Source organism: Geotrypetes seraphini, chromosome 10 (genome assembly GCF_902459505.1).
Source record: "Geotrypetes seraphini chromosome 10, aGeoSer1.1, whole genome shotgun sequence".
Lineage (NCBI taxonomy): Eukaryota > Metazoa > Chordata > Amphibia > Gymnophiona > Dermophiidae > Geotrypetes > Geotrypetes seraphini.
The window spans coordinates 14,556,551-14,568,748 of NC_047093.1; the positions used below are offsets into that span (position 1 = coordinate 14,556,551).

The 12,198-nt window shown below is 41.4% G+C and overlaps 1 protein-coding gene across 4 annotated transcripts in view; it reads right to left on the reverse strand.

The window, feature by feature from the left end:
* ARSG (arylsulfatase G) overlaps nucleotides 1-12,198 on the reverse strand; it is a 125,609-nt gene that overhangs the window by 28,595 nt on the left and 84,816 nt on the right. For all 4 annotated transcript variants that reach the window (XM_033961193.1, XM_033961190.1, XM_033961192.1 and 1 more), the window contains 3 exons: nucleotides 8,005-8,201; nucleotides 5,874-5,954; nucleotides 2,271-2,379 (listed from right to left, as the gene is read on the reverse strand). In XM_033961193.1, coding sequence (XP_033817084.1) covers nucleotides 2,271-2,379; nucleotides 5,874-5,954; nucleotides 8,005-8,201 — 387 coding nt within the window. The remainder of the gene's footprint in view (nucleotides 1-2,270; nucleotides 2,380-5,873; nucleotides 5,955-8,004; nucleotides 8,202-12,198) is intronic.

The following is a 12,198-nucleotide window of genomic DNA, read 5'->3' on the forward strand; positions in this document are numbered from 1 at the left end:
AAGAACCCCACTATTTACCCTTCTCCATTGAAAATATTGACCATTTAAACCTACTCTCTGTTTTCTTTCAACCAGTTTTTAATCCATAATAGGACATTACCTCCTATCCCATGACTCTGTAATTTTCTCAGAGATTTTTCATGAGATACTGTCAAATGCCTTTTGAAAATCCAAATACACAAAAATAACCGGCTCACCTTTATCCACATGTTTATTCACCCCTTCAAAGAAATGCAGTAGATTGGTGAGGCAAGATTTTCCGTGTCTAAATCCATGTTGGCTTTTTCTCATTAATCCATGTTTATGTATAAATTCTGTCATTTCGCTCTTTATAATACCGTACTCTACCTTTTTGCCCGATACCAACGTCACACTCACTGGTCTATATATTCTCAGATCACCTCTGGAACCACTAGGTGTCACTGTTATGAAGGGCTGGTATCACTGTTCCCTGATAGCTTGAGACAGGTGTCTGATTCAAGAATCAACACCACAAGTTCCGCGGAGAAGAGGAAGATCCAAAACAATAAAGGAACTATGGAACCGATGTTCTTGATGACAAAGTTTATTGTAAAAAATATAAATCAATAATAAAAACAATCAATATGGCTGCTGTGTTCAAACAGGTACATATTATATAAAATGTACACAATTACAAAACAAATACACTGATGTGTAATAATACCAATCCCATGAAGCAGCTTCATTGGAGTGTTCATTTCATTCTTGTGTACATTTTGGATATGTAAATGTTTGTACACAGCTGCATTTTTAGCCATATTGATTGTTTTTATTATTGATTTATATTTTTTACAATAAACTTTGTCATCAATACCATCGTTTCACAGTTCCTCCTACACCGTTAACATAAACGGTTCCTCATCCCCCCCCCACCTGGAAGCCGAAATGTGGAGTCCCGCAAGGCTCACCCCTCTCTCTTATCCTTTTCAACATCTACATGTCCTCTCTGAAACTCCTTCTTCTATCCCCCCTAGAAACTCTCTACACCTACGCTGATGACATCCTCATCCTCCTCGAGACCGACTCGAACCTCTCTAACCTCGCTGAGAACATATCCACATGTATAACAAATCTCCAATCCTGTGCCCAATCTGTACAAATGAAACTGAATGAGTCCAAAACAAAACTACTTTGGCTCGGCCCAACATTAGATCATTTACCCACCTCCATCCCACTACCTTCCGGCCCCACTCTTCAGCTTGAGTTTTCAAGCAAAGTCCTAGGCATCATCATAGACTCCTCTCTCTCCTTCAATGATCACCTCAACTCCTTGGTAAAAAAAAATGCTTCTTTAGCCTTCATATGTTGAAGAAAGTGAGATCCTGCTTTCATCATTCTCACTTCGCCGTCCTCGTTCAATCCACCATCTTCTCTAGACTGGACTACTGCAATTCCATCTATATAAGCCTAACTAAGAAAAACCTCCATAGACTTAAGCTAATTCAGAACGACGCGGCTAAGCTTATTTTCGCAAAAGGCAAGTTCGATCACGTCTCCCCACTCCTCTCCAAGCTTCACTGGCTCCCAGTATACTCCAGAGTCCTCTTTAAATGTGCCTGCTTAGCCTTCAAGATCCCACATGGCGTCCTTCCTCCCGTTATCCCACTCTTTTGGAATTCCTCAAACCCACACTCCACCAGACCCTCCCAAAAACTGAAACTATCATTCCCCTCTATAAAAGGTATATCCCGCGCAGGAAAACTTGGAACATCCCTCCCCTTTAGAATCACAGAACTCTGGAACAACCTCTCATCCCCGCTCAGAAATTCAAGCCCCTTCCAATCCTTCCGCAAACACTTGAAAACTTGGCTCTTTTCAAAAATCTAATCACCTCCCATTCTCTAGTATCCTGTCCCTCATTATCTTTTTAGTCCCTCTCCTATATCCTTTCATTGTAGTTCCTTTCCTCTTAACTCTGTAAACTGTGCCGAGCTCTGCACTTGCGGAGATGGCGCGGTATACAAACCTAAGGTTTAGTTTAGTTTAGTTCCTTTCTTGTTTTGATTCAAGAATCAAATACAAATGCTCAATGAGCCACTGTGCTCAGCTTTGTTTCCCTCCTGCCATCTCTGTTTTTTGAACAGACAAGCCTTTTCTAATGTTAAAGTCCTTGTAACTTGATAAGCAACAGCCTAACTCATCTTTTCTAATAAGCTCAATAAACTCATATCCTTTGCTCCATCAGCATATGTTAAATTCAGATTATAGTAATTGCCAAGCCAGATAACAGTTTGTTCTTTGGACTTTACCTTAGCAAAGCGGGACTTGTAACATTTGCTGGGACCTTCCCCGGCCAATACACGATGGCTGGAACTCGATGTCCACCTTCCCAGGTTGTTTGCTTTGCTGAACTCCCACCTGGAGGACAGGCAAAGAAAGCCAAGTAACCTTCCACAGCACATCATCAACAAGAAAAGAAATAACTCGGTTACAAGCTTTATAAATTAATTTCTGAATTTTTGAATAAGAAACCAAAAAATAGTTTTAGAGACATTTGGAGCATCCAGATAAAATAGTATATTTCTGCATCTCGATGGCCACGAATTTGGACTTGGAGGTTGAAATGTACAGCGTCAGCATCTATGAGACAAACTTGGTTTCTCTTATTGCATAGGATTTTTTGCACCCCCAGTTCGTTTGCAAAAGTTGGACAGTTCTAAATCTAATAGATGCTGGCACTATCATGTTAACATAGGGACCTCGGATCATCTGTTGTTCTATTGTCCATTGATACTTAATTTTTGGAAGTCAATTTGGGGACAAATTAATCTTGAGGTATCAATTCCGTTAACTTATGAAGCCATAATTTGTGGTATTATATTACAACTTAAACTGTCTTTGGATCGGTATAAAAGCCGGCTTTTCTTAATAATGACAGGAATAGCCATCCAGATGGTTACACGTAACGGAGAGTTGCGATAGACTTAATTACACATTTTGGTGGGCAAACTTATGTTCAACTTATAAGTATGAGAGAATGAACGCTGAATGTTTGGGACATAGTAATGCATTCAATAAGGTGTGGAGTCCATTGATTACATATATAGGGTCACATTAGCTGACATGTACTTTTTCTTATTAGATTACCTCCTTGCACATCCAGGGTGGGAGGGAGGGAGGGAGGATAGTAATATTATGTATGGTATATAGTTTATGGAAACTATAGTTATAAGTATATATTTCTAATTATTGCTAATTAAGGGAAGGGGGGGAGAAAATTATTTGTTTTAAAATGTTTGTATGTGTAAAGTGCTTTTTCTGATTTGCTCTTGATAATTCATTGTAGTACATTGTTATTATTTAAAAATCAATAAAGAATTAAAAAAAAAGAACAAGGACGCCCATCTTAACATGCTAATGTAATTTCAAAAGTTTTTTGCATTATCACTGACTGTATACAGTCTCTTTCTCTATAAACCACTCTGAACTATTTGTGGTATTGCGGTATATAAAAATAAAGTTATTATTATTATTTTTGTGGTCTGAGCAGTTTAAGCACTATAGATAGAATAATGAGGAAAAGAAAAACTGACATGAACTAAGGGATCTAGTTTGTACTGCACGCCTGGGTAGAAATTTTATGTCCATGTCAAGGTACTTTGCCATACAATTTACCAAGGTCATGTTAATTTTTTTTTTTCATTCGATTTTCTATACTGTTCAAGGAGAGCTCAGAACGGTTTACATGAGTTTATTCATATCTTCAAGCATTTTTCCCGGTATCTGTCCCGGTGGGCTCACAATCTATCTAATGTACCTGGGGCAATGGGGGGATTAAGTGACTTGCCCAGGGTCACAAGGAGCAGCGAGATTTTGGTCTTCAAAAGTTAGTAAAAAAATGTATTAAAATTAGTCCAATAAAAAGATTATCTTATTTCCATTTTCTATTTATAAATGTTTATCAATACAGCTACAATACTACTTTGTTCTAAAGCAACAAGAAATTTTTTTTTTCTACTTTTAGTTATCTCTGGTTTCTGCTCTTCTCATCTTCTCTTCAGTATCCATTCCATCCAGCATCCACCCTCTTTCTCTGTCCGTTCCATTTTTCTCTTTCTGTCTCCACTCCCTCATGCTCTGGCATCTTTCTCTTCTCCTTTCCTTCCCTCCTTCTCATCTGCTTCCCTTTCCCCATGCCCTGGGATCTCTCTCCTCTCTTCTCTTTCCATCTCTCCCTCCATGCTCTGGCATCTCCTTTCCTTCCTTTCCCTCCCTCCCCGATGGTCTGGCATCTCAGTCTCTTTCCTGCTCCCCATACCTTGGCATCTCTCTCCTCTCCTTCCCTTCCATCTCTCCCTCCCCCTCCATGCTGATTCCTCTCTTTCCTTTCCCTCCCTCCCTCCTTTCTCCCTAGTCTAGCAACTCTGTCTCCTTCCCTTTCCTCACCCCATGCCCTGGCATCTCTTCCTCCCCTCCATGGCCTGGCATCTTCTTTCCTTCCTTCCTTTCCCATGGTCTGGCATCTCTCTTTCATCTCCTTTCCCTTCCCTTCCCTTTCTTCTCCCTCTCCCCAAACGGGTACAGCATTTCTCTCCCCCTCCTGTCCCTCCCTCCCTTTATCACCCTGCAGTCAGTTGTGCAACGTTTACAATTTGCTACTCTTGCCAGCGTCGGACCTTCTTCTCTGCCGGATCCTGCCTTCATGGAAATGGGAAGTAGGCAGGACCCGGCAGAGCGGATGGCCCAAACTGGTAGAGCAGTGAATTGTGAACGCTGCTGCTGCCAGAAAGAAATTCTTGACGCTGGCTTGTCAGAGCACCATCTTATGAATTTCCCCACAACAGTGTCTGTTGAGTATGGACAACATTGGGGGCCGTTGGTGGTAACAACTAATTAAACATTTGAGACTTTCAGCTGCTCGCTATATCATTGCAACACATTGGAAGCAAAGCTCAGGACCCTACTTGTGGGACTGGAAGGCAAGATGAAAAATTCTGGTGGAGATGGATGCCTTACAGCTCAATGAAAGGGATTTTAAGATAGACATTTTAGAGAATGGGAAAAGATTTTGTGTTGGACTAATGACTGAAACAGTAAGGGGGGTAGGGATTTGAGAAGATCGACATGTTTTATTTATTTATTTATGTTTGTTTAGATTTCTATCCCGTTCTCCCGGGAGCTCAGAACGGGTTACAACTGACATTCACAATAAAGTTACAGGACAATAAAATGATAGGCATTCGAAGAAGAGACAGGTGAGAAGACGTAGAGAGAGAAGGGGAGGGGGAGCAAGGGGAGCATGGGAAGGGAAGAGGGAAGTGGACGGTAGCAAGGAGTTAAAGGAAGGGGAGCAGGAGAGTGGGAGGAGAGAAGGAAATCAAGAATGGGAGCTAGGAGGTGGTTATCCGTTAGCTCTGTTCAGTTGAAGAGATAGGTCTTCAGCGTTTTCCGGAAGAAACATTACATGTCATTTTTACAGATTGATTGGTGTGTGAAGGTAGGGGGAGAGTTTGGAATGTTTGAATGATAGTGAGGTTTTTTTTGTTAAATATTTTGGTCATTTTTAGTACTGTGCTGGTACAATTACATTGTATTTTGTTTTCTTTCTGTATTATAAATAAAAATGATTGAAAACCCGACTGGATTGCGGCCCTTGAGGAGGGACTTTGACACCCCTGTTTTAGAGATTGAGCTTCTAAATGCTGTACTTTGGTTCAATAAAATAAAATTGGCATAAATAAATGCCGACTGCCATGGTTGTTTATTGGGTCATTCCTTTTTATGCTGACGTATTCCCACATATTTGCTTTTATAATAGTGGTTATTTTGGTGCTTTTCCATATTTGCCCTCCAGGGACTATAAAAGATTTTGGGTGGATTAAACCTGGATTGAATGGTGCCCCGGACTTTACCTCGTTCAGTTTGCCAGGCTCCGATGAATGGCCCGACGGATCCTGCAAAATCACATTTTTCAGACCATGGTCCGTTATCCCCTGCAACAAAAGAAAGAGCTTAATCATAAACTACAGTACAATACATTGATTTAAAATGCTACAGAAAAAGCTGGCTACAAAAATAACCCTTATTTTTCTGTTAGTTGCCTTCTATTGCCTATTTATCAGGATCCAGATATCTGTGGAAACAGAAAACGGAACTGTCCTTACTTTGACAGGGGAAGGACACAACATATACATTTTCCTGTGAAAATGTTTTTCCCTCACTCAGGAACGAAACATGGGAGATGAGGAATAATAATAATTTATTCTTATATACCGCCAAAGTCATAATAGTTCGAGGCGGTTTACAATAAGAAGTGCTGGACAATCAGAGAAATAGTCATGATGTAAAATCATCAAATACATACATAGAGAATAAAAGAAGTAAAAACAGTAAAATTCTTAGGTTACAAATCGATTAAACAATTTTGTTTTTACTGATTTTCTAAAACCTAAAATAGGATGAGGAATGCATGATAATGTTACCCAGCCAATCGTTCCATTTCCCTACCTGGAAAGCAAGAGTTCTTTCCAGCGGCCGGCCTTTATTGTCGGATAGGTGAATATATGAATTCTACGTGTGGGCCTGATAGAACTATCCAGATTAAATTGAGAAACCAAGTACATAGGGGCCAGACCAAATATTGATTTATAACAAAGACAAAAAAATTTAAACAAAACTCTTGCTTCTAGAGGTAGCCAGTGTAGTTTTTGATAATAGGGACTTATGTGTTCCCATTTTTTCAACCCAAAAATCAGTCGAACTGCAAATTTTGAATAATTCTGTTTCTTTAGCAGGTCACAAAATGTTTTGCTCAATGTGGAGGGGTAAAAGCAGGAAAATTAGGTTTTACTTAGAAAAGCCTCAGGCACCTTTTTTTTTCACTGAACCTAATCAGTATCATAGTAAATGATGGCAGATAAAGATGAGCACAGTCTATCCTGCCTGCACACTCTGGAATTATATAATATAAGATAAGACTATCGATGTTAGACATAGAAACGTGACAGCAGATAAAGGCCAAATGGCCCATCCACAGTAACCATTATCTCTTTCTCTCTCCAAGAGATCCCACATGCCTATCCCAGGCCCTCTTGAATTCAGACACAATCTCTGTCTCCACCACCTCTTCAGGGAGACTGTTCCATGCATCTACCACCCTTTCTGTAAAATAGTATTTCCTTAGATTACTCCTGAGCCTATCACCTCTTAACTTCATCCTATGCCCTCTCATTGCAGAGCTTCCTTTCAAATGAAAGAGACTCAACTCATGCACATTTATGCCTTGTAGGCATTTAAACGTCTCTTATCATATCTCCCCTCTCTCTATTGGCTAACGCTCTTAATATTTGCATCTCCTCTTCCTATAGGCTAAGGCTCTGTGCACCTGCATTGTGAGGTCAGAGAGCTGCCCATCCACAGTAACCATTATCTCTTTCTCTCTCCAAGAGATCCCACATGCCTATCCCAGGCCCTCTTGAATTCAGACACAGTCTCTGTCTATACCACCTCTTCCAGGAGACTGTTCCATGCATCTACCACCCTTTCTGTAAAATAGTATTTCCTTAGATTACTCCTGAGCCTATCACCTCTTAACTTCATCCTATGCCCTCTCATTGCAGAGTTTCCTTTCAAATGAAGGAGACTCGACTCATGCGCATTTACATTACAGAAGTATTTAAATGTCTCCATCATATCTCCCCTCTCCCGGCTTTCCTCTAAAGTATACATATTGAGATCTTTAAGTCTGTCCCCAAACGCCTTATCACGAAGACCAGGCACCATTTTAGTCGCCTTCCTCTGGACCGACTCCATCCTTTTTATATCTTTTTGAAGGTGCGGCCTCCAGAATTGTACACAATATTCCAAATGAGGTCTCACCAGAGTCTTACCTCCTTTTTCCTACTGGCCATCTCCTCCATATTGGCTCACATGTCAGGAACTAAAACTGCTAGCCAGACTTTCTACCTACAATATGGCTAAGTATCAGCTTCAGAAGTGGATAAAGTGGAGCTAGCCTGTTTCATCAGAGTCTACTTTTCTTACCTGTAAACCAAATGACTGTGTTTTCTCTCACTGTGCTGTCAACGTTCTCCTTTATCTTTCTGACTAATTCATCCATCTCTCGTAAAGTACTTCCATATGGCCCTTTGCAGGACAGGTTTCCACGGCCTTGCGGAACTGAGAGTGGCACGTGCATATGAGCAAGAGCGATGTACAGGAAGAATGGTTGACCACTTTCACTAGATAAAACAGAAGAGAATATGCTGACTTGGTTCTTTTTATTACATAGAGCTTTTTGGACCCCAGTTCGTTTACAAAAGTTGGATAGCTCTAAATCTAATAGATGCTGGCACTGTAATCTAGAAGTGGGGACATTGGATCATCTAATTTTTTATTGCCCCTGCATTAGGAATTTTTGGAATTCAATTTGGTCTCAAATAAATTGCTTATTGGAAAATCATGTGGAAATATCATATGATACGGTTCTGTTCGGTATGTCTATGAGGAAAAAAAAGTCAATTATTAGCACATAACAATAAGGTTTTGATGATAATGACGGGTGTTGCTATGCAACATATTACTAACAATTGGAAAAATTATAGTAATCTCAATTATACGTTTTGGTGGAATTCCCTGTGTCATATTTACAAGATGGAAAGAGCAATTGCAACACAATAAAACAGGGGAAACAATTCCACAAAAATCAAACAGGCAAGAGCAAAGTGGAAATGTCCAATCAGATTGGTGCACAAAAAAGTGTCTTTCAACGCATCCGATAAATCCAATGGTCTTTATTAATCCAAAATAGCTCATATATCCAAAGCAACTCAACGACTCGTTGGATGTATGAGCTATTTTGGATTAATAAAGACCATTGGATTTATCAGATGCGTTGAAAGACACTTTTTTGTGCACCAATCTGATTGGACATTTCCACTTTGCTCTTGCCCAAGAGCAATTGCAATACAGAAAGGAAGTTATAAAATTTTTTTAAAGATATGGAGGCCGATGGTTGATTTTTGTAGTGAATAGGCATCATTTTTCTTTGATAATATACATAGGGGGGGTGGGGGAATTGGAAGATAAGATGTAGCAAAATTGAAATTTTGAAGGAATATGAGAGTTTTAATGATTGGATAGAAAGATGGGAGGGGGGGAGGGTTTTTAATTAATTTACATATTAAGAATATAATGTATGATGTTCAAGTGTGATACGATAGTATTTCATGTTGTTCTTTTTGTGCACTTGATGTAAGTTTGAAAAAGAATAAAGAAATTAAAAAAAAAAAAGAAGAGAATATGTTGGCATTCGTCAATCGGTTTTCTTTAACTACAATGTAAGTAATAGTATGTCAGTGAATGCCAAGTCACTTCAAGTTTTCAGTTAACTATTTTAGCTTGGAATTGGAATAAACTCATGTACAGCGTTCTGAGCTCTCCTGGGAGAATCAGTGACCAGATGTAAAGCTCATGACACAGTTCACCCTCATTGATGACCATAAATAGTGTTTGGAGATTGTGGCAAGAGACGTCTCTAATTTGGCTTTACAGCAGATACAGATACTTTACAGCAGCCAACCGCATGAATACAAACACAGTCAAGAAGACTGAAATGAGCAAAAAAAAAACAACAACCCCAAAACACCCCTCCCCCAAATTGCCAGGGGATTCACATTTCATTCAAAATCACATTTTGTTAAAAAAAAACCCTACAGGTTTTTACAAGTACCGTATTTTCTCGCATATAACGCGCGCGTTATACGTGGTTTTTACAAACCGCGCATACCCTTGCGCGTTATACGCGTGAGTGCGTTGTACAAAAATTTTTTTACATAGTTTCCCCCCCCCCGATGCCCGATTCATCACCCAGAAGGAGCGCTCGCACTCCCACCCCGAAGGACCGCTCGCACCCCCACAGCCTCCCCCCTCCCCCATGGAGAAGCTGTCTACCTTGTTTCCGGATGCCAGCCCAGCTGCTTCCTCTGCCAGCGGTCCTGCCCCTTCTCAGAGCCCTGTGCTGCGCTGCTTCCTCTTCAGGCGGTCCCGCCCTTTCTCTGACGTCATAGAAAGGGCGGGACCGCCGGAAGAAAAAGCAGTGCAGCAGGGCTCAGAGAAGGGGCGGGACCGCCGGCAGAGGAAACAGCTGGGCTCGCTGGCATCCGGAAACAAGGTAGACAGCTTCTCCATGGGGGAGGGGAGTGAGGCTGTGGGGGTGCGAGCGGTTCTTCGGGTGGGGGTGCGAGCGGTCCTTCGGGGTGGGAGTGCGAGCGCTCCTTCGGGGTGGGGGTGCGAGCGGTCCTTCAGGGTGGGGGTGCGGGTGCGTGCGAGCGGTCCTTCGGGGTGGGGGTCGAGCGGTCCTGCGGGGGGGTGAATCGGACGTCGGGGGGGGGGGCATCAGGCTTTCAGGGTAGGGACAGGACTTCAAGGAGGAAAGGAGAGTCGGGGCGGGCGAAAACAGAGTCAGGGTCTCCAGAGGAGAGTCGGGGCGGGCGAAAGGAGAGTCGGGCAGCATGCGTGGTATACGGGTGTGCGCGGTATATAAAAATTTATGTACATAAATATGTGTTTTTTGCGCGCTATACCCGTGTGCGCATTTTACACGGGTGCGCGTTATCTATGTGAAAATACGGTAATTTACTTTTTGCACATCATCCACAAAACACAAATGTATTGAAATTCAAAATTAACACATTGCTGCTAAGCAAAAATATGTGACCTGCTGAGCTACAGTAGGGTATGTGGCTTATACCTCAAGACACAGGCATATCAACTGCATAACTCTGCAAACTTTTAGCTTTGGTTATGTTGGCTTGGGCCGTTAACTTCTTTCTTGGATGACATATCTTAGTGTAGTATGGATCTCCATATTGGATAGATTGGATCTCTGGTCATAGAAAATTGAATAAATTAATGATTGATCTGATAATGTGCTAATGAACACTACTGTTTTATTGTTAAAAAGAAAATGTATGCACTTTTTTCTTTTTAACATAAACCTTAGTTTGTTAAAAATCTAAGATGTGAAGCAACTGCCAAATCTCCTGTCAAAACGACAACCAGCCTTCGGATGCGGACTTCACACGAGACACAACATTCAGATCACTGATTCTGGCTTTCAGGAGAAACCAATACTGAAACACAGAAATGTAGAAACATGACGGCAGATAAAGGCCAAATGGCCCATCTAGTCTGCCCATCCGCAGTAACCATTATCTCTTCCTCTCTCTTCAATGATCCCACGTGCCTATCCCAGGCTTTCTTGAATTCAGACACAGTCTCTGTCTCCGCCACCTCTTCTGGGAGACTATTCCACGCATCTACTACCCTTTCTGTAAAAAGCTATTTCCTTAGATTACTCTGGAGCCTATCACCTCTTAACTTCCACAAGAGGACATGGACTGAAGCTAAGGGGGGACAAGTCCAGGACAAATATCAGGAAGTTCTGCTTCACGCAACGAGTGGTGGACACCTGGAATGCTCTCCCAGAGGAGGTTATTGCGGAATCCACCTTTCTAGGATTCAAAAGCAAATTAGATGCACATCTCCTTACGAGAGGCATAGAGGGATATGGGTGACTATTACACCAGGTGTACACCTGACTGGGCCTCCGCGTGTGCGGATCACCGGACTTGAAGGACCGTAGGTCTGATCCGGAGATGGTAGTTCTTATGTTCATCCTATGCCCTCTCATTCCAGAGCTTCCTTTCAAATGAAAATAGAAATTAACTGCTTATAGCAACGATTCTAACATTTTTGGGGAGCATATCTGCAAATGTTTGGAAACAAACATATTTACGTAACATCACAAAACTGATCTTTGGTCTCTTTGTGACTTGGAGACACCTGTGTTCTTGGGTAAATACGTATAGACATTTGATGTAAGAAATCCGGCACAATACAATAATATTAGCAAGTGTGCCTGCATGGTCCCTGCTTGTTTCTGGAGAATGCCTGTGTAACCTGTAGCACAGACAAAGTCACTTCACCCAAACAGTCAAAAGTAAATGAACATAGTAACATAGTAAATGACGGCCCGTTAGTGATACTCATTTAATAAATACATTATTTGATTAATGTGTCTCTTCTTTGATACTTCTGGACCGTAGACTGTAAAGTCTGGATTTGTCCTAGATTCCAAATGTTGATGTTGCCGCCAAGCTCACTCCAGCCTATCCAACCATCCCGTTGTTTGCAGGATATCAACCGTAAAGTCTGGCCAGTAACATCCTCATGTTC